The sequence below is a fragment of the Gekko japonicus genome, unplaced genomic scaffold (genome assembly GCF_001447785.1).
Source record: "Gekko japonicus isolate JY-2015 unplaced genomic scaffold, Gekko_japonicus_V1.1 scaffold127, whole genome shotgun sequence".
NCBI classification, from domain to species: domain Eukaryota; kingdom Metazoa; phylum Chordata; class Lepidosauria; order Squamata; family Gekkonidae; genus Gekko; species Gekko japonicus.
Window position 1 is genome coordinate 1,293,062 of NW_015170891.1, and position 22,805 is coordinate 1,315,866.

The 22,805-nt window shown below is 43.7% G+C and overlaps 1 protein-coding gene across 1 annotated transcript in view; it reads left to right on the forward strand.

Moving 5' to 3' along the window:
- RC3H2 (ring finger and CCCH-type domains 2) overlaps window positions 1–20,336 on the forward strand; it is a 23,571-nt gene extending 3,235 nt beyond the window's left edge. The window contains exons 4-22 of the mRNA XM_015418416.1: window positions 1–93; window positions 1,062–1,295; window positions 2,771–2,946; window positions 3,379–3,579; window positions 3,894–4,026; window positions 5,494–5,612; window positions 6,827–6,939; window positions 7,622–7,933; window positions 8,278–8,510; window positions 11,317–11,744; window positions 12,701–12,871; window positions 13,200–13,355; window positions 14,848–15,061; window positions 15,180–15,264; window positions 16,054–16,135; window positions 16,348–16,482; window positions 17,280–17,387; window positions 18,103–18,251; window positions 20,085–20,336. Coding sequence (XP_015273902.1) covers window positions 1–93; window positions 1,062–1,295; window positions 2,771–2,946; window positions 3,379–3,579; window positions 3,894–4,026; window positions 5,494–5,612; window positions 6,827–6,939; window positions 7,622–7,933; window positions 8,278–8,510; window positions 11,317–11,744; window positions 12,701–12,871; window positions 13,200–13,355; window positions 14,848–15,061; window positions 15,180–15,264; window positions 16,054–16,135; window positions 16,348–16,482; window positions 17,280–17,387; window positions 18,103–18,251; window positions 20,085–20,274 — 3,332 coding nt within the window. The 3' untranslated portion in view covers window positions 20,275–20,336. The remainder of the gene's footprint in view (window positions 94–1,061; window positions 1,296–2,770; window positions 2,947–3,378; window positions 3,580–3,893; window positions 4,027–5,493; window positions 5,613–6,826; window positions 6,940–7,621; window positions 7,934–8,277; window positions 8,511–11,316; window positions 11,745–12,700; window positions 12,872–13,199; window positions 13,356–14,847; window positions 15,062–15,179; window positions 15,265–16,053; window positions 16,136–16,347; window positions 16,483–17,279; window positions 17,388–18,102; window positions 18,252–20,084) is intronic.
- The last annotated feature ends 2,469 nt before the right edge of the window (window positions 20,337–22,805 follow it).

The following is a 22,805-nucleotide window of genomic DNA, read 5'->3' on the forward strand; positions in this document are numbered from 1 at the left end:
TTAGTAATCTTGGAGAGAACAAGCACTACGAGATAGCAAAGAAATGTGTGGAAGACCTGGCACTTTATTTAAAGCCACTGAGTGGAGGCAAGGGTGAGTACGTACTGATGAGAGTCTCAGCATGGGCAAGTGAAAGGAGGCAAACCAAGTGTTGGGTTTGCCCTGTTCAAATCAAGGCTTCAGAATTTAAATCATTGCTGGTACTGTATCTTATGGCCAAGTGGGTGGCTCGTGCCAGTCGCAAAAAATAACAGCAATGACAAACCAGACCACCTGCAACTGATATGGAGGTTATAACAATCTGGAAGACTCACAAACTATGAAGAAAAAAAGTATAAATATTCTTGTAAATTAACAAAAGTAAAATGGGGGGGAACTCAGTGAGTATGCTCCAGGGAGCAAGCACTGTTGAGAGCAGTTGAGTCAATTGAAGGAGGAAGCCAGAGGGAGATGAGGAAATTGGCCCAAGACCTTATCGAATCCTGGAGGGGGAGATTTGTGAGTGTGTGCGTACCTGGGGGGGGGGGAATCTTACAAATTGCCTATTCCTCCCCTTTTGTAACTACTTCAGGCTGTAAGCTTGTTCCTGTAACAGCCAGCTTCCTGGGTGAGTGCCAGGAGTAGGACCGTGAAGCAGGACACCTCAGAGACAAAAGAGAACTGTTTGCAACAATTCATAAAAATAAAAGGATATATGAATTGTTGTACACACATTTCTTCTCTACTTTTTTCTTCTTTACATTATACAGTAGCATAACACAATGTATGCAGTAATAAATATTATATTAAAAATATTGCTTAATGCATAAGAGATATATCATTAGGCTGCTCAAATCTGGGGATAAGCAAGTGGAAAGTTGTGTGGGGAATTTCTCAGTTGTCTGTCCCCGCCCCAATTCTTTTCAGGCCCTCATCTTATAAGAAATGATTTGCCAGCTGCCTCTTCCTGGTATGAATGCATTTCATATCCCCCAAGTAGGGAAAAAGCAAAGTCCTAGTGTTGAGTGCACATTCAAATGCCTTGTGGCTAACCTGTGTCTGTCCCCCTCCCCACTTCGAAGGTGTTGCCAGTTTGAACCAGAGTGCGCTGAGCCGTCCAATGCAAAGGAAGCTGGTGACATTGGTGAACTGCCAGCTGATAGAAGAGGAGGGTCGGGTGAGAGCCATGCGGGCAGCCCGCTCCCTTGGTGAGAGAACCGTGACGGAGCTGATCTTACAGCATCAGAACCCTCAGCAGCTGTCTGCCAATCTCTGGGCTGCTGTCAGAGCACGAGGGTGCCAGTTTCTAGGGCCAGGTAAGCCCTTGTATAAAGGAAAGTGAGATGGTTCTTTGTTCTTGCTGTTGTGTTTAGATGCTCTTGAGTAAGAGCAGAAGGCTGGAGAGCCTATAAATGAAGTCGAAAACATACAAAGGTGCATTTGTGTTGCCTGTATAAAACTGCTGGCTGGCAGGATATTTGTGGAACAACAAAGACAGACTGGGGAAGTCGCTATCAAGAGCAAAAAGTGATTATAATTAATTACTAACGCAAATAAAGTGTATATTATACAATAGCAAGAATTACAGAAATCCAAATATATTAACAAGTAGTCCAAAAATTATCCAAAGATTTTACAAAGAGTCCAGCTTCAACTTCGTTTTGAAAGTAGACCATCAGAAGTAATTTTCAACACCATACGATGTGTGATTATTTCTATTGTTCAAGTACAAAGACAATATTTCTTATGTTGTGATGTAGTTTTTAAACAGGGACTAGCCCTTTGCGTTCTACAAGATTTAACATTTCTTATTAATGGGCATAACTCCGTGACAAAAAGCTTGAGCACCAAAATGCCTCCAGCCATTGCTCTCTCTGCCTTGCTTCTCTCCATCTTTCTTTTTAGGCAGATGAGAAGCAGAGAGAGAAAGTGGCCACCCCCTCGCTGTGCTTCCTTGTCTCTATTTCCTATCGCCCCAAAACACCCAAATATAGTAATAGAAAGAAGGGGGTGAGGGGTATGGTGACTAAAGGGCCAAGTTGAGCCTCGTGGGCATGAGCAGACATTTTGTGATTGATTTTGTAGTAAATGCGCAAATACAAAATGCATTTTCCCTGATCCCTGGAGCTCCTACTTAATAAAATAAAAGAGCTAAGAAATTTCAAGAGAAGCCAAAAGCTTTTTGATAAGATGAGTAAAATTTCACAGGAGAGCTTCAGCCTGTCAGAAAAGGCAAAGTGGGAGATGGTCTCATTGTCTAGGGGCCAGAAGCCCCTGCAACATTTCTCCCATTACCTGGAGGGAGTGGAATGACTTCTTCATGCTCCTTTGAGATGTGTCAACACCAATGGCACTATAAGGAGCATGAGAAAGTGACACTTTGCTCCCTCCAGCCGAGCTGCAGTGTCTTTGGGGAAGCAGGGAAGGGTGTTGCAATGGGGGGATGGTGTGGACAGCTAATGCACAAAGGCCCAAGAGAGCCTCACGCTGCACCTTATGGGGGAGACTAATTTTCAACATCTCTGTGGTCTGGGTGTCTTTCCTGTGATCTAAAATATGGATGAGTCTGTGATTGCATCACTATTTGAGAAGTCTGGCTCCTTTTTTTCCTTGCGTATTGTGGTGGGTGGCCTCTGGTCATTTTTTAAAGCACTGGTTAGGTTTCTATCCCTCACTGTTTTCAAAGGCATAGTTAGAATCTGATTCAGCACAAGAGCCCCTGTGTCCTCGTAGCTTGGGGCTTGTTGTTCTTGCCCTTTTGAGACTATAACTTCAGCTGGTGGGCTTGTAGCTATGCAGGAGGAAGCCTTGAAACTGGTGCTGCTGGCCTTAGAAGATGGCTCTGCCCTCTCCCGGAAAGTGCTGGTGCTTTTTGTTGTCCAGAGGCTGGAGCCGCGATTCCCCCAGGCATCGAAAACTAGCATTGGCCACGTTGTGCAGCTGCTGTATCGAGCTTCGTGCTTCAAGGTAAAAGGTTGAATCAGTTGATTTTTTTGTTTGTTTGATTTGCTTTTGAAAAGCAAGTTTTTCTTCTCTGTTGGCAGCTCACAGTTAGCAGTGTTGCGTTTTTACAGAAACATTGGCTATGAAATTAGGGTCATTTAATAATTATAGCAAGCACCTGTGGAACTTGTTTTGCAAGTCTGCACATTTTGCTTCTGCTTTTCATTGTTGTTTTCCCCAAAGAAGAATGGTAGGGGGCAAGGGATCAAATTCTTTTAAGCTCCCCTTGCTTAGTTGGCAAGAACATGTTAAAAATTTATCTGAGTAGCAAAGATCAAACGGGGACTCTTTTTGAACCATAAAGACAATTTAAAATGTCAAGTGTGGATGCGATATTTGGTGTGCTTAAGCTATAGTTAGGGACAGATTTTAGGCATTTCTGGCTTGTTTGTGTAGGTCACCAAAAGGGATGAAGACTCTTCCCTGATGCAGCTGAAGGAGGAATTTCGCAGTTACGAAGCGTTGCGGCGGGAACATGATGCTCAGATTGTCCACATCGCCATGGAAGCGGGACTTCGAATATCACCAGAACAGTGGTCGTCCCTCCTTTATGGTGACTTGGCCCACAAATCCCACATGCAGTCCATCATTGACAAGGTGAGCCTTGGCTTTTAAATGGCTGTATTTTCTTGCCCCAGCATGACATGTCTGGTGATGAAGCTGCATAGGGCAGATTATGAGCTGAGAGGCCCAGCCTCTCATCGCTGATCCTCCGTTTATGCAACCTGAAGACACCTCCTGCACTCCTTTATAATACATTTCTTTCTAAAACCATCTTTTTTCATGCACATAAGCTTCATGTCAAGCAAATAACACCCTCATCTTAAAATACAGATTTTAGAGAATTTGGTCTTTCATGAGCAGCTGTAGACTTTTCTTCATGCAAATCACTAACTCATGTCTTGCCTTAGCTTCAGTCCCCAGAATCCTTTGCAAAAAGCGTTCAAGAGCTGACAATCGTTCTGCAACGTACTGGTGACCCTGCAAATTTAAACCGGCTTCGACCCCATTTGGAGCTATTGGCCAACATAGATCCTAATCCAGGTATGTGAATTACGTATACATACACACTCATGTTTCATGTATCTTATGAAAGGAAAAGGGTGTTCTTGGTTTCCGTCCTGTGAAATTCATCTCTCCCAGGCTTTGCTCCACTTGTGCCAAAATATACCATTGTTGCATGGAATGATGTACATGTTATTTCCCATCCATGAGTGCCTCCCAGGAAGAAATTTTGTAATGTGTGATGCATCATAAGAGTGGCGCACAAGTCAAGATAACTGCTGTATTTTCTTTCCTCACATGGGCTGAGCCTAACTTCCACTCACCTATACCATGCAGTCAACAAAGTCTGCTATTCAGATTCTGATTTTATTTTGCCTCTCCCCACATGCTTCAAGCAGGCTCTCTATTTTAAAAAAATGTTTAAAAGCAGCTTTTATGCTTACAAGTTAATGTGTTGCCTTTTAAAAAGTTTTAAATCCATGCTTTGATCACATTCAAGTTAGATTACTGTAATGTGCTCTATGTGGTCATGCCTTTGAAAATGATTTGGAAACCTCAGATGGTCTAAAATGTGGCAGCCAGGCTGCTATTGGGTTGGTTACAGACATCATATTACCCCTGTGCTGAAAGATCTGCACTGGTTACCCATCTGTTTCCAGGCACAATTCAAAGTGCTAGTTCTTACCTGTCAGGCCCTAAACAGCTTGGGGCAGGGTGTCTGAAGGATTGTCTCCTTACATACTATCTAGCTGTGAGTTAAGATCTGTTTCAAGCCCCACTGTCTGTGTCCCACCTTCAGAGGTGGAACAGAGCATTTTCCGTGGTGGTGCCTTGCCTTTGGACTGCACTCCCTCTTGAGGCTCACCTGGCATCTGCTTTATTTTTTTTAAATGCCAGGCCAAAGCACATCCTTTTACCTGAGCTTTTAATTAGGGTTTTTATCTTATTAGCTTTTTGATGGTTTGCTTCTGTTTTATGGATAGTTTTTATGCTGCTTATATCCAGTGGCTTGTTTTAATAGTAAGCAACCTCAAGCATCTCTGAAGAGGTAGCATAGAGATATCCTAAATAAATAAATATGCCCTAACAGTTATATGAGGAATGCTTGTTAATAGCCTTTTTCAGAACCACCAGGAAGTGCTGTGCTGCCTCTGCATTTGTTAATTATTGTATATATTAGCAATATTTCTATTCCGCTCTTCAAATGAATTGTTCAAAACATCTCCCAGCAGAATAGAAACATTCAGTAGAATTATTTTTAAAAAATCTATCAGGATAGCAAGGTGAATTCGAAACCTCAACCAATAAATCACTCTGCAGCAAACACACACATATAATCCCAACAAAAGATAAATCATAACCACAGACCTTCTGAATATTTTCATTATGCCTACACTGCACATCATCCCAAAAAATCCTGCACAATTGAATGCAACATTTGTTTTGAATATTGAAATCCATGGATTATTGATTCACTTTTCTTCCTCCCTTTTCCTGCTCTTCCAGATGCAGCATCTCCAACATGGGAACAGCTGGAAAATGCCATGGTGGCTGTGAAGACAGTAGTCCGCGGCCTAGTGGACTTCATTCAGAATTACAGTCGGAAAGGCCATGAAACACCACAGGTAATTATGTCAATGTTCAGCACAGTTTGTGCCAAACAGTCTGTGGAGTTTTCATCAAAGTCATCCTTGTGCTATATTGTTAGTAGATGATGTGGGAAACACTAGATCCTTAAAGGGGATGGCATGTGCATATGGCATACTATCACTTCCTCAGAGAAGCTGGGTGGGAAGGAAACAGTGGATTCCACTGAATAATGTACAGAACAGAACAGAAACCTTTATTGGCATTACACAGATAACCAGAACAAAGGCAAAATTTAAGGGATAGTATTAAAACAACGACAACCAATATTCCCATTATCTTAAGAATAATGTACAAATGAAAAAGAAGACTAGTGTCTGTTTTGTCAGTGCATGCTTGCTGCAGCTATCTCTCCCCTATATCCTTGAGGTTTGGGGGGAAATCCCTCCTCTTCCCTGGTGTCTAAGTCCAGAATCTGTGATAGTCGGAATACTGAATCGGGATTTAGTATTACATCTTTCGCAGGCCACTTTTGATATACTGTATGAATGAACAATACTGCGAGCACTTTATTATGAATTGTTTATTGTGAATTGTCTATTTTAAGATTGATTTAACTTGTTTATAGTTGTTTTATGTGGATCTGGCACATGGTGCCGAGGAATATGTGAGCTGCCCTGAGCCCGTTCGCGGGGAGGGTGGGAGAGAAATACAACAAATAAATAAATAAAATAGTTTGGAGAATAAGCTTGTTTTTTAAAGAATTAGATGCATCATGAAGGAGGATAGGTCTGTAATCGCTTATTAGCCAGAATAACTAAATGAAAACCTCCCAGGGCAAATGGCTGTGGATAAACGAGGATGGTGATCTCCTTCATGCCACAAGTGGGTGTCCAGCATAATCTGACTGGCTGCCATTAGAAAACTTAATGATGGGCCAGATGAACCTCAGTCTCATCCAATGGGGCAGTTCTGATGTTCTGTACCTCCTCTGGTTGCCCCTTGTGCTATTAACCCACAGATGCCAACCCCCAGCATATTTGGGAGTCAGAGGTAGGCAACAGCTCCTTCTAGGTGATTTCCCCCTTTTCATTTCATCCTCTTTACCTCATTTTTGGTTACTGCCGCTGCATCTACAGGTACAGCAAAAAAAAGTACTTGTTTAAGTCAGCGGAATCAGTAGCAACACAGGTAGATGTCTTCTAGGCTGCATGTAAGCGATATCTTTTTCTCTTCCTCCCTGTCTTGAAAGCCACAACCAAATAGCAAATACAAAACCAGCATGTGCCGGGATCTGCGACAACAAGGCGGCTGTCCACGTGGGACAAACTGCACATTTGCTCACTCTCAGGAAGAGCTGGAGAAGTAAGTAGCGGGAGGAAAGCTGCTCTTCTTTTTCACTTCCACAGATTCCTGACCCTCACAGGGTTCCCTTGACAAACCAGAGACCCTCCTTGACAACAGATGTGTTCTTAATTCTACCTATAAATTTTGCATTGAGCTGCTTGCATGTTATATGGCAGCTGGGGGAAGGAGACACTGCCTAGGTTGTGGTGACGGCAAACTTTTCTTTAGGGTGGCAGCTTTTTCAATGAGAGCTGAAGGCTGTTTGAAAGAGGGACCGGTGCTTGTGAGACATACGCTTGCCCCACTTCTTCCTCTGATCAACAGGTTTGGCAAGCTGTTTATTGTTTCCAAAACCCATTTGACCCAAGGTGGTAATGGAGGAAAAAATGTGGATGCTACTCAGGTGGGAAGTGAAGGCACTCTCATGTCACTTTCAGCTGTCTTTTTAAAAAGTGGTCTATTTCCAGCCTTCAAATAGTTGCTCCCCCAAAATCCAAGAACTCTAAGGCAGACTGGAGCAGGAGCTTTGCAGCCTTTTTCAAAGGAAGGAAATTGCCACCTTCTCTCCTAGCATCCAAATCTTCATGCAGTTTGACTGCTTCTTAGAAGCTGGAGGGAGCCAGGTCTCTTCCTCTTGCTTGCAAATGATTTCCCCCGATTCAGCAGCCCAGGGAGATCTTTTTCTTTTCTGAAACTGCAGGTATCGACTGAGGAACAAGAAGATGAGTGCCACAGTGAGGACCTTCCCACTGTTAAGCAAAGCCAACGTAACCAGCACTGTCGCCACCACAGCAGGAAGTGTTATTTCCATCATAGGAAGCGCAGAATCAACAGGGAAGATCGCCCCTAGCACCAATGGGATCACGAGCCTGGAGAGTGGCCTGCCACAGCTGATTCCACGTTGTTCCGACACCTCTTCCCTAAGGGCTTTGGAGAACGTGAAGAAAGCAGGGAAGGCTGGAACCAACTGTCAGAATGTCTCTGGATCTCCAACAGATCCCCTGCCTGAAAAGTACGTGTTAGTGTCAGAAAGACAAGTGCACAGGTGCTTATAGAGCAAATGGTTCCAGTTGACTCCAGAAGTCAGACAAGTTGCGTCCCACCAGGATGCAAAGCCCATTTTAGAAGAGCAATTCCCCGCCCCCCACCATGCACAAGGGGGTTGCCTTTTCTGAAATGGTGCTTCCTTTGATGCTTGCGTGCAGGATCTAAATCAAAGTTGTTCTTTTCCTTTAGAATTGTTGTCTTGATTCATGTACAGAATTAATGAATTGATACAGTTCATATAGTTAATTAAGATTTCTCTAATTGTGTGACAATTCTAACTTGATGTCTGATTTTCTTTTTTCTTTTTAGTAAAATTGGTTCGCCTCCAAAGACTCCTGTCAGTCAGGCAGCAGCTGCCTCAGCAGGCCCTCCTCCGCCTCCTCCTCCACTTCCTGTTGGCACAGAGATGGGCTCCATGCCTCCCAAGTCCAGCCCCTTCGCACCAAGAGTGCCTGTCTACCCTCCACACTCTGACAACCTGCAGTATTTTCAAGATCCCCGGGCCCACCTGTCCTACGAAACCCCACAGTACCCACAAGCAGGTGAGAAGCAGATGCAGAGGGAGGCAGGGGATGCCTAGAAATGAGCACATGTATGATTTAAGCAGTAATTAGTATTCTGGTGAGTGCTGGGTGACTGGGATTGCTGCTGTATACTTTTAATTCTGCTGCTTTTAGTGTTTTAGTCTGCTTTTACTACTACTGACCTGTTTGTTGAATTTGAATTTGAACAGGGAACGCTTGTTTGTCTAAGTTTATGTGCTGTCTTTCCAGAGACCCTGCTTGAGGTGACTCACAGCATAAAACATAATCAAATCATAGAAAACAAGACAAAGTATTAAAAATAGCAAACCATAAAAGCAGCAGAAACCATTTAGCAGCCTCTAAAATAATTAACATAAGTGGTCCTTGGACTAGAAAACAGTTTTAAAATCTCTTAATTAACAACTTAGGTAACATTTTTATTTCTTTATTTAAAATATTTATATTCTTCCTTATTTCCTTAGACTCAAAATAGCTAACGATGCAACAACAAGTTGCAAGGACATAAAATGTACACGTCTGTACACAGATAAAACATACCATGATTTAAGAAGGCGCAGAGATTTTAAAACACAGAATTAAATCTGCTGAAACAGTTTATTGTTCTCCAAATATCCTCTGAAACTGTCTTGTGTGCCTTCCTAAATTATAGTCAGTGAGGGCATCCTCTTTAGTACCCACTTCGGTATTCCTTCCAGAGGAGTGGACCTATCCCACATAAATCCCATGTCCTAGCTGTTGCTGTACAAACAGTCCTAAGAGCAGGTACTACAAGGAGGAAGCTGTACCTGGCACACCATAAGGAGGAATGTAACTGGCACATGGGAGTGTACCAAGAGATGAGTATGAAGGCCCTAGGTGGTGAAGAGCTTTAAAGGTAATGTCCTGCACTTTGAATTGGGCCCAGAAGCAAATGGCAGACCAGTGCTGTTGATACAGCACTGGAGTGATATGTACCAAGTAGAAATGTCAAATTTCCAGAAATTTTGAAGCTTGGAAAAAACCCCAGTTTTCCCCCGGTTTTTTTTTGGGGGGGAACGGAAATTTTCATAAATATTGGAAAAAATGCTACATTAGCATTTTTTTTCTTTTCCAGATTGAAAGTCATTCTGTTACTTTAGGAACATAAAATATGACTATGGACATTTTTACTTGGCATGAAATTATCACAACGAGCATATTAAAAATATAGTATATCCAAACAATTATTACAAACAGAATACCCACCCACATGCAAAAACAAAACTGAAACCTTTTTCTTTTCTTGTGACAATAGCACCTCCTAAAGGAAGAAATGCATCTTGTTCTTGCATTGGAGAGGTTCTAACCTAGGACTTGCTTGTCCTCAGTGCACAGAAATTAGATCAATCTGATACCATACATATTTTTTAGAAATTATTTGGAAAATATTTGAACATCTTGTCTTAAAATATTTTATTAATCATGTTAAAATAAAATGTTCCCTAAACATTTTTTTTCCTTTTCTCCATTTTCCCAGTTTTTTGGGGGGGAAACACAAAAGGCTTTAGGGGAAAAATGGGTTTTTTCCTAATTTTTCGGGGGGGGGGGGGTTGGGCCTTCATATCTCTAGTACAAAGTGGCTGACCCCTGACAGCTACTGCATTTTGTCCCAGTTGAAGCATCCAAGCAACAAAGGTGTGACTAAAAGAAGATACTCTTAGTAACAGCACTGACCTGTTTATCCATTGACAAGGCTGGGTCCAAGAGCACCCCCAAGCTCTTAACTTGTTCTACTGAAGAAAACGTATCCCTATCTAGGTCAATATTAGCCAAAAACACACTCTGCCTTCCCAACCAGTATCACCTACATCTTGTCTGGATTAAGCATCCATTTGTTTACCACTTATGAGAATTATTTTAGAGGCTGCTACATAGTTTCTGCTCAGCGGTTTATTCATTTGTCAGCCACTTCACCACATCCTCAAGACACTGGTCCAGGATATTCACAGCTGCTTCTAGAGGCTTGGACAGTGATATAACCCCACAAAAGGGGAAATTTCGTCACAGGTTGATAAATGCCCGTATCTCCCTTATCCAAAGGATTTTTTAAAAAAGAGGTCTAATGATAGCTTCTTTCAGCTCAAAAAGAACTGTTTTGTACAGTTGTACTCATCTGCATGCATATTTCGTTCTGTCTCTCCTGCATAGTTCAATCTGTGTAGGAAATGTGTATGTACTGTGGGCGGTGTGACAGCTGGTTATTTCTTGATAATAGGCAGGAGTTGTACATTAAGAGTATATCACTTACTTTAGGTTATGTTTTGAAAAAATAATTAAAAGAAAATGCTGGTTGCTCATTTAGATGTATGTCAAGAGGGGAAAGATTCTCATTAGTCCTGTGTTCTAAGCAACTGCCTGGATTTTATGAAGGCTGCCAAGTAAACTGTGTTGAAACTAGGGGCAGCAAAAGGAGCTATCTTGTGCCCAGTCAGTGCACATAACAGAACAAGCAGGCGAATTGGACAGTACTATTTCAGACTGCTGGTGGGGGGTTGTATGTAATTTTTGAATGATTTACTGTAAAAAACAACAACCCTGCAAGTAGAAAATAAGCACAACAAGGGAGCAAGATCAGTCTTAATACCTACTGTGCTAGTTCTTTACTTGCAGGGAGAATTTTTCACAATTGAAGTGTGATTCCCCACCATCACCACCTCCATGCACACAACTGCATCCTGAAGAGGTATAGTCCATTCTGTCACCTCATACTGCTACATATATAGACAGACATGTGTGAAATCCTGGATGATTTTGAGAGAACAGTAAATATTTCCTGTTTTCTTAGGTTACTACCCACCACCGCCAACGGTCCAGGCTGGTGTAGGTCCCTGCCTCCCTCGCTTTGTTCGGTCCAGCAATGTTCCAGAGCCCCCACTTCCACCTGCTTCCATGCCCTACAGTGACCATTACAGCACTTTCCCCCCTCGAGACAGGTTGAGTTCTCCTTACCAGCCTCCTCCACCACAGCCATATGGGCCAGTCCCTCCTGTTCCATCTGGAATGTATGCCCCCGTCTATGACAGCCGGCGGATCTGGCGGCCACAGATGTACCCACGGGATGACATCATCAGAAGTAATTCCTTACCTCCCATGGATGTTGTGCACCCCTCAGTCTATCAGACCTTTTTGCGAGAAAGATACAACTCTTTGGACAGCTACTATTCCATGGCCTGCCAGCTGTCAGCTGAGCAAAGGACAGTGCCTTTGTCAAGGGTAGGTGCTATGCTTTTCTTTGAGACTTTGGTGCTTCCATGCTGAGCCTTATGACAAATTCTCACCTATTATTGGGTGTATATCCTCAAGGGCAGAGGGGAAGGAAAGGCAAGTCAATTATATTGCCAACTCATAGGGAACAGCAAGAGGGTGGACTGTGGCTCAGTGGCAGACTGCCTGTTTTGCATGCAGAAGATCCTAGGGTCAGTCCCTGGAATCTAGAAGAGCAGCTGTTGGACAATAACTTTCTCTGCCTGAAACACTGGAGAGCCACTGCCAGTTAGAACTAGGTGGAATGATTTAATATAAAGCACCTTCATGTGTTCAACACCAGAATTTTCAATTTGCTTGAAGTAGAAAGCAAAGTTGATCCCGAATCTTTCACAGGGGTCATGGAGCTGGAAGTTTCCTTGGTGGTGAGACTGGCCTCTGCGGTTCCCTCCTTTGTCTCACAGGCTCACAGATTCCTCTGGGTTAAAGATTCTGCTGTAGAAGACCTATTGACTGTCACTATCTGCTGTTCTTTCCCAGCTTGGACCCCCTGTGGTTTTGAGTCCTGACACACCTCCAGGCAAAGGACTTTCAAGTCATGGCCATGTGTTCCAGGCAGACCTAACCACCAGCACCTCTTTCTGTTTAGAAATTGGGCACTGACGGCTCTTGTGTGTAAACAGCTTAAGCTCTTGATGGGCATGCATTTCTTCAAGGAGCTGACTGGCCACTCTTTTTGGGGAAGCACTTGAAAAAAGCACAGCTCCTTATCCATCATTAGGGAGGGTGTATCTGTACTTAGGTTTGCTATGATGTGAAGACTGATATGACGAAAAGTTAGGGCTTTGCAGGTGGAGGGAAGTGATCCTTCTGTTTTCTTCATTCACCTGCTGAATGAAGCTCAATGCTTGCATCTGATGTGAGCCACTCCTTGTTTTTTTCTCTGATTGGCACCTTCTTTTTAGGAACCTTGTGGCCACTTGAAGCCCACTTATGATGACCCACTAAGGAGGAAGCCAGAGCAGTGGGCCCAGTACCATGCACAGAAGACTCCCCTGGTGTCCTCTGCCCTTCCCACGGCTACGCAGTCTCCAACACCACCTTCTCCTCTATTCAGCGTAGACTATAGCACGGAAGTAAGGCACTGAAGCATCAGGGTGGGAGGTGGCACCCTTGTTGTATCCTCTAACCTCACCTGTGTGGAGTATTACATTCCCACACACACACACACACACTGAAACACATTGTTAGTGCAACTGCATTTTGTCACTTTCATCCCTTATTACTCTTGTGTCTCCCCTTTCTTTGTGAACTCCTTGGAACAGGTGTCTCACTTGCTGTAAAATGCCACATAATATATAAATAATCCAAAAGAGACATAGCTCACAAGCCAGTGGTGAGACTGGGTAGTATCTCACATTATAATAAGGAATGGATCTTTTCTTTGTCTTCTGTTTCCTGCAGTTCTGTGAAAACTCGAGTGACTTAAGCAACACCAAGTACGAGGATGACCGCCTCTCCCACTACTCGCCCTGGTCCTGTGGCACAATCAGCTCTTGCATAAGTGCCATCGAATCGGAGCCTAAGGATGTCATTGCCAACTCCAATGCGGTGCTCATGGTACAACAACTTTGTTCTCAATCCTGTTGTGTTTGATAGCCAGCCGCTGATACGATATGGAGAGCTTTCTTGGAATCACTTTATTTCAACCTAGAAGAGCCCATGGCTGTATAAGTAGAGCATGTGCTTTGCATGTAGAAGGGTCCTTGCTCAGTCTTTGGCATCTTGTGTAGTGGTTCCTGGAAAGATCTTTATTTTTTTCTTCCTGATACAATCAGGGCCTGCTACCAGTCAGAGAGGCAGCTTCCTATGTTAACCTACATTTGTGCCTGGTGATTCCTGTGCAGTCCTTAGCATCTCCAGATAAAGGATCTGAAAAGGATAGAAAAGATGATTCTCTGCCTGAGACCCTTGAGACTTGCTGCCAGTCAAAGTTGACGAGAATAATCTAGATGAACCAGCATAAGGAAGCTTCATAGGTTCATTATATGATTGACAGTGGTCCCTGCCTTCTCCCATCTGCAGTCTGAATTACACTAGCAGCCTAAACAGCCTAGATTAGCCCAGTCTCATCAGAGCTTAGAAACTAAGCAGGATCAGTGCTTCAATGAGAGACCACCAAGGAAGACTGGGGGTGCTACGTGGAGGAAGGCAAATGGAAAATCACCTCTTCTCATCTCTTGCCTTGGAAACCGCACGAGGTGGAACTTCTTGGAGTCACCATGAGTCGGTTGTTGCGACTCAATAGCCCACTTTACCTTTACCTTATTGTAAGGATTATTAAGAACTGATCCGCCAGTTATGAAGTCCATGTGGCCAATGAACACATGGGCTTTTCCCACACAGATGTTCTTCTCTCCTTTTGCTTCAAATCTGTGGTGTGGTTTTTGATAGCATTCACATGACAGAATCCTGTAATCATCCAGGCTTTCTTCATCCTGCTGTTTTCTGAAAGAACCCAGTCCAAGTGTATTAGCATGCAGTCTGGATTGGAAAGTGCACATTTTCTAAAGTCCCACCTGCATCAGTGCCGTTTTCTTTTTGTCAGCTCTTGCTGTCTGGTAGCAGCCATGTTCTGGGAGTTGTCCATTTAGGGAACTGGTGTGGTGCTTAAGCTTTCCTCCCTTGCCATTTTCCAGACCTAAAACACCTTGGGGAATCTCTGTTTGCTTCACTGGGAAAAACTTACCCCAGGGCCATTTTCAGATTAGGACAACTTCTGCACTCCCTCCCCATGTGCCACAGTCATCTGAACTGGGCCTGTGTGTGCAGCAGAACTGAGTTCCCAGAAGGGGAGCTCCCAGGACCATCTGACTGAAAGTCCTCACAGTGGCCACGAGGGCTTTGTAATGTACAAATCCAAACTGAGATAATGCAGGTGAAATGGTTTGAATGCAATGATACACAATAGTAAATGATAAATTTTGTGATAATTTACACTTCGGTCCCAGAGGTGCAAAATATGGCATCAGGATTGGCATTGAATGCTGCATTCAGTCTGCAGGCCATAACTTTTTCTTTTAACTTTTTCTTTTCTGATTGGGCTGCACAGGATCTGGACAGCAGTGACATGAAGAGACGGGTACATCTCTTTGAAACCCAACGAAGGGCCAAGGAAGAAGACCCCATAATTCCATTTAGCGATGGGCCTATCATCTCCAAATGGGGTGCGATCTCCCGGTCATCCCGCACAGGTTACCATACAACAGACCCAATTCAGGCCACTGCTTCCCAAGGAAGTACTACAAAGCCAATCAGCATGTCAGGTACAAGCAATGTTTGCTTATAGCCTTGGGTGGGTATAGAGGGGGATCGCCACCATGACTGGAAAAACAGCAGCAGAGGCCAGAGGTGAAAATGTATTTGTTATTTTATCTCTCACAGATTATATCCCTTATGTCAGCACTGTTGATTCAAGATGGAGCTCCTACAGTTCTGATTCTACTTCATCAGTACCCTTTATAGAACGGTAAGCAATGAGGATCCCAGCTGCCAGGCAAGCCTTAGAAAGGCAGGGCTGCCTGTCTCAGGGCAGGACCCACAAGCCACATATCCCACCCTGACTCTATGTCCAGTCATACTGCAGAGATGAAGAATACCAGGCTGTATGTAGATGCTGCAATTGGCACAGACGCCGCAGCTCCTCAGCCAGCTTTTGCATGTGAATGTGTTGTTTTAGTAAGTGTGTTCTCCCATAGCAATGGCAGGCTAAAGCTAAAATCACAAGGGCCATGCAGAGCAGAGGAAAATTGCAGTGCAGTTGTAAGTCAGCCTTTGGTTCAGAAACCAGGCACAAGCATGCTTATAACTGGCTCACGTTAATAATGCTTACTTAGCGTTAGTATACTGCTTTCAGGTGTTCAGAGCACTTCATATACATTTTCTTGTCATCCTTATAACATCCGTGTAAGGGAGGCTAAAACTATTATCTCCTGTATTGCATTTGGGAGTCTAGGGATGGAAAAAGAGCTAGTTGCCTAAGGTCAGCAAAGGCGGGATTCAAATGGAGGACTTTTGGATGTGGAACACATCCTTTTAGCAACTACACTTAATAAACCATACGTGCCACTCTTCTGATTAGGGAGAATGTTCATATTGATGTTCTACTCTGCCAGCTTTGAGATTAACCAATAGGAGTGGCCTACTTAATCTGGAGGGGGATGGGGAGGAAGAACAGGGACATACTTGTTAGTCTCTGTGCTGGACTTTGGTTTATGTATCATGTGAACTGTAACCCTTTAACCTTTCCTCTTCCAAGGGACCGGTTCATAGTAACTGATATATCTGCCCCAAGAAAGCATTCCAGCACTGGAGATCTACTGAGCATCGAACTACAGCAGGTAGCCTGTTCCTGCAACTTCATATTCAACATTGTCATTTGATCTTGGATTTTTGTTAGGCAGTTGAGCGTTGCAGGGAGAAGATACAGAAGTTTTGGTTCTCATGCACAGCCTTTTGCTGTACCCTGCATGCACACCAAGGTCACTTTTCAGAGCTACAGCTTGTTTGACTTTCCAGCTCAGTTTGCTACTCTCTTTGTTCTTCCCTGCAGGCCAAAAGCAACTCATTGCTACTTCAGAGAGAGGCAAATGCTCTGGCCACACAGCAGAAATGGAGCTCTTTAGATGAAGGCAGCCACCTCACCTTGAACCTTTTAAGCAAGGAGATTGATCTGAGGAATGGAGAGGTAAAGAGGCTGAGAGCTGGTGGACTGTTGATTTCTTTTGTGAGTGTGGGATAGTTTGGGACTTGCTGCCTTGCCACAGTTTAACATGTGAGGCTGCCTTCTCCTGAATCTGACAATTGGTCTATCAAAGTCAGTATTGTCTGCTCTCCTGGGTCTTGGGCAGAGCTCTTTCATATCATCTACTGCCTGATCCTTTTAACTGGAGATTAAAGGTGTGCATTCGGCATAAACCAAGCTAAAAAATAATACCTTACCGGGATTGGGCTGGCTTTTTTGTTTGTTTGTTTGTTAATGAGTATTTTTCTTCTTCTATTGGACCCAAAAAAATTCAGGATTTCTTAAAAATCCCAGATCCAATTGCCAATCCAGTATTGGGATCCAGGATTTTTCAGAAATTCTGAGGTTTTTTTCAGGTCCAAAGACCTGAACTGAAAAATACCTATTTTGTTTTGCGTACCCCTACTGGAGATTGAACCTGGGACCTTCTGGATACCAAGTAGATCAATCTGTTGCATTTTTTTCTGCCGTTTTGCCAAGGAATTCTGGGTTGAATGGATGACTCTCCCCACCCCTCCATTTTATCCTTCTAGGTAGGTACCACTAAAAAAATAGGGGCCGGGGTCATCCCAGAGGTGTTATGGATAACAGGCAGTTTGAACCTGGCTCTCCCAAGTCCTAGTTCAACACTGGCATCATGCTGGCTCATCCATCTCCACGCCGGGTTCCTATCCTGACTGCCACCCATGTGCAATCTCTGCCTGTTTAAAAATCTTATGCATTTTTTCCCCCACCTCCAGACTGACTACTCAGAAGACAGTGCAGACACAAAGCCGGACCGAGACATAGAATTAGAACTTTCAGCCCTGGATGCTGATGAGCCTGATGGGCAAGTGGAACAAATGGAAGTATGGAAGCTTTTCATTTTGCTGAACTTTGCATGGAGTGTTTTCTTTCTGTCATGTCTCATGAATTCAGAGCAGGTGGCTGTGGTGTTAAAACGGAGAATCAGAATGACCTGATGACAGCCTGATCCCAGTTGCCGAATAAGTTTTTTCTGATACTTTCAAAAGTTACTGGCGCTTTAGCTGTCCAAGCAGAGGAAATCCTGTATTTCTTAGAACAACCACAGAGAATGCCACTTATCTCCATAATAATGACATTTTGCAAGTCTCTGGTGCTTTCAGTGTTCAAAACGCTTCATGTAAATTATCATAATAATTGTTACAAACAACCTTGTAAGGTAGGCTGGTATTTTATCCCCAAATTAGGGGTTGGGGGGTGGAGGCTAAGTGAGAGTGGTCTCCCTACTTCCCATCTAGTGACTTTAGGGCAGAAGTGAAGTTTGAACCCGTGACCTTCCGTATCACAGCTCGCTTTCCTGGCCACAATGTGAATGCCAGCTCTCAGTGTGCTTCTGATCCCTCTCAGGTCTGCAGAGCATGTCTGGCTAACTCACCAAGCCCAGTCCTTCCACCTCTCCACGGCACCCTTCTTAGCAGTTTTCAGTAACTGCTAGCTTTTTATTTTAAGAGGAAGGATACCTGCGTCTGAAGGTAAAGGGCATAGGCTGACAAGGACAAAATTAAGGCTGTCCTTTTATGTTCCATCTTCATCCTTCAGGAGATTTTGAGCCTACAGCTTGGTATCAGCGATCAAGATGATCATCTATTCAATGGGTCAGCTCTGGAGAATGGCCACCCGTTGGAGCAGTCCCAGAAGGAGCCCAGGCAGCAGAAGAGGCCCAGCTTAGGTGAAGACCTTACTATTCTGTGAGTGTTAGACAAAACCAACAGTGTCTGATCTCTTTAAAGCTCTGTCTATCTCTCTACCCTGAGCTCAAAAAGTGTCAGTGATCAGAAGTCTCTGCCCTCTCCCCTGAACAATGCTCCCTATAAGCTGTGGAGTCTTGTGAGCAAAAAAATCTACCTTGTGAGCTGCTGGCATTGAAGCTGTGAGTGAGCGATTTGGTTGCTGCATAAATTAGTTTGCTTTGGAGCCCTCCTTCCTGAGCCAAGACAAAAATGTGTGAGCCGGAGGCTAAAAAACTGTGAGCTAGCTCTCACACTAACTCAACTTAGAGGGAACACTGCCCCTGAAGTGTTCAAAGCAATTTCTTTACTGCATACTGGACTTCTCCCTAAAAAATAGGGATCAAGAAGACACAGGGGAAGTTGGGGGGAAATGCAGGTCAAAATGCGGCTGTGCAACAAATATGGGGAAATTGAGCAGTATAACCGAGGGAAACGGGAGACCGAGGGCGCAACTACTGCTTTTGCAGAATCGGTCAACATGTGGTTATCTTCCACTAGATCTCAGGAAAGGATTATTTGAAGTACAGGGGGTGGACAAACAAAGAGCATAAAATCCCTTGGCATGGATGGAGAGTGGCCCAACTTTGCTGATTTCATTTGGGGATAACTTGCAGGAGGGAGTTCTCACATGCAGAGCAGACAAAGGGCTGGCTGCCTGGACAAAGCTTCCAAAGTACTGGGAAGCTTTTAGCAACCTTTAAAGAGCCTGCCTTAGAACAAGATCAGCTAGAGCATGTATAGGGCTGAGCAGAGGTCATTTCGGGGGGGAACGCGGGGGAACACAGTTCCCCCGGGTGAGGTACGGGGGGGCGGGGCACATGACAAAGCCCCGCCCCCTGCTTCCGGCCACCCCGCTTCCGGCCCTCATTCAGCCAGGAGGAGGCAGGAGAAGAGGGAGGGTAAGTTGCTTCCTCCCTGCCTCTCCCCACCCCTGCCTGCTTGGGGCCAGGGAGGGCCTTCGCGGGGCTTCCTTGCACTCCTGCCGGCCTTGCAGGTCCACCGCTGGGCCCCTCATGGGGCTCGGCAGTGGAGCTGCAAGGCCGGCGGCGGCGGCCGGAACCGTTGGGGGCGGGGGGTGTGGCCTTATGACACACGTCCAGTGATGTCAGGGGGTGTGGCCTTATGACACACTTCCGGTGATGTCAGGGGGTGTGGCATATGCTAATGAGTTATGCTAATAAGTTCCCCTAGCTCTTTTTCTATGAAACGACCCCTGGGGCTGAGGTGCAGAGGATCACAGTGTACATGTTTCCTTGGTATTTCTTGCATAGAGGATTGATCTGCAGAGAGTATGTGTGTGGACGTTTTATTTTTACCAAATCGTTCACTATTTAAATGCTGGTAGTTGTTCTCCATACTTAGACTTCCATTGTTAAAGATATTAAAACAGGCACCAGGGGAAGGGAAGTATCCGTTGCCAAATCGCTATTTCCCTGGGTGTGCTCAAGTACAATAAGCTGTCCTCATGGTAACCAGACCTTGAATAGCAGGAAACACGGGCAGTAGGTAGAGCTTTAGAAAGGCAATGTGAACAGGAAGCTGGGAGTACTGGCCCTCTTGGCACGTAAATTACTAATTGGCAGGAGCATACCAAAGGAGAAGTGAAAGAGAAACCACACCAGGGCTCAGGTGATCTGGGAGAAATGCTTGTCACCAGGCAGAGACTCAGGATGGTCACTGAGTTTCTAGATACCACATGGAGTGGCACTTTTGGGTCAGCAGATCTGTTCCACCACACTTGTCAATGTAATGGTTTTTGTCTCTTTTCTCTTCATCCATCTTCCCAACCAGGGAGAAGCAAAAAACAATCCTGCCCGTGACTTCCTGCTTCAGCCAACCAATGGCCTCCTCCATGGGCTCCCTGCCAGTTACAACCTCTGCTGGCGTGGGCAGCCTCATTCTCAAAACGGCTCACATTATGGTGGATGGGAAAAATGACTTTTTAAGGCCGGTTGCAAATGGCAAGTTGGTGAACAGCTGAGAGGTGATCTGCTTTCGAGCTTATGACCATGCTATGGAAGCATCTACCCTTGCTTTTTATATATATAATATATATTATATAATGTATATTTTTTTAAAGAAAATACTATTGGGGTCATCTGTTTCCTGTGGACTCTTTGATACATCAAGGCCCTTTCAAAATAGGATTCTGGAAAAGGAAAAAGAAATCACCAATTTTACTAGGATCAGGTGTTCACTTTCCATGAGTGGTAGAATTTGGACATTGTTTGACTTAAGCTTAAAGCAGCTTTTTAATGAGTTTATAGAAGTCCAGGGTACCAACTGAGCCATTATTGTTTTAAAATGGCTTCCCTAGGGAAATTAATGAGTCACTTATTTAAGCCAGCACGATCCTCAGGTGATGCACCTTGAGGAAGTAGAACTAACTTATTTTGCCTCATTCTTGTTTCGCAGGAGAGGAATTTTGCATCTGGCTGCAGCTGCTTGTTTCTCCAGCTGTGGAACCTTTGCATGAAACAGTGTGTGAGAGAAAGGGAGAGGGTGGGGTTCTTCTTACCATAAGAATTTTAATTCAGGGTTGAAACAGTTCTTTGTTTTTGTGTGTCCCCCCCCCATTTTGCACTTCTACATTATATGCAGCAGTGCTTCACTTTGCATCTTCATTTCCCCCCAACCTCCCCCATCCCACCCATCCTTTTCTGCTTGAGGACTTGGTATTTCCATATATCAAGCAACTTGCCTGTGTACAAATTTTAGAATGCAAAACCAAGTGCCTGAGTCTTTCTGCTTACGTGCTCGGTCTTTGACTGCTCCAAGTTGTAAGCTGAATTGCTATGTTCTGTTTTGATAACATGGTGTGCTCATTCTGTGGATGTTGTTCTGAGGAGGGAGGTCCCTTGGCACAGTCCCCAGGTGACTTGGCATCCAGAGCCTCAAGGATTCCTGGCAAAACCTTGTATATGTTGTGTTTGCACTGACTTAACAACACAGTATTGCTGTTGCTATACTTGATTAGCGGTTCTTTAGATGCGCCTGATGTTGTTGGTTATAGTATTGCTGAGAACCCTTGGTAATTGGGTTCCTTACTGATTATTCTGACAAGGCCTTGAACTTATTAATAATATAGCTTTAGCTGAGCTTGTACAGAAAAATGAATAAATGTGTCCTCTGAAGATGTGACTGGGAAGGAAGAAAAAATACCAGTTGGTAGAAACAATCAACTGAAATAATACATCACCACCCTCAACGTTAGCATTTGAGCCATTTCCCCACCACCACCTTGTTTAACAAATGTGGCTACTCTGAAGCTTAGAAGGGCAAGAGGACTCTGGCAAAATAACTTCTCTTAGTTTGCCCTCCGCAATTCCTTTTACAAGTTATCTTTTACGAGTTTTACAGTTCTCTCTCTTTTTTTTCTAAATGTTTAATTAACTTCTGTGAAGTTGTTTACTCTGAAAAATGTACTGGAATATTTTAGCCAAGCGGAATTTCTGCCAGGTGTACTGTACACGAGGGCTATTCCTGCTAGCAAATGGCTTTAAAGGAATATAAAAGACTATCATGTTACTGGCAAAACAGAGCTGTTAATATTCTTATGGCAGCTCTGGATGTGGGATAAAGCTTTTCAATAACCATTATGTGCATACTTCTTCTGGGACCGGGGTGGGTGGGTTGGGACTGGCATTTCCCTGAGGGTTGCAGATGTAACTTGGTTCAATTTTTTAAAATCTCTCTCATGACTAAGGGTCATTAAAAATTATGTTGTAAATACAAACTGAAAATTCAAGGACTGTTTTTTTTAATATATATATATTCCAGTAATGTTGTGGAGGCTCTTGCCTATTTATTTAATACAAAAGCTCTTTGTAAGTGACAGCCAAATATCGCCTCTTAAATTCCTTTGAATTCTCTAGCATCTCCTCCACCTTGTTGCCCCACCTCACTTCTGCAGTGACACAAACAAGGCAACTAGAAATTGCTCAGATCTTTTTTTCTTAAAGTATCTTTTCACCTTACCTTGTGACTGTTAAGAGATTTTGATGTGGAATGTCACATGTTCATCTGCCACAGCTGTGCTCTCAATCTAGCTGGGCCATTCTGTATATATGAATTTATATATCACGTTTGAAATGCTTCCAGAACAATTTCATTTGCGCTCTATGTACCTTCAGTATATATATATATATGTATATGCAAACTGATATATCTCTTACATGGATATTTAAACAGTGAGTCTTTCCATGTTGAAGGTTGATGGTAATTAAAAAAAAATGCTATTTTGTTACAAAAACAGAGAAATATAAAAAAGTTCAAGAGATCCTTCTATTTTGCCCTCAGGGAAATTGTCCTCTGTGAACCAGAATGCCACCTCACATCTTCAGCCCAATCTGAGGGTGGATATTACAATTCCTAAATAGCTCTTGCGTATTTTAACTTCTTAGTTTTAAATATATGTAATTTTTTTTTAAGACTGTTGTTGTGCTCTGCGGGATGAAGGGATTTCGAGGCAATTGTTTACAAATCTTTGTCTGTTTCTCCAGTGAGATTGCA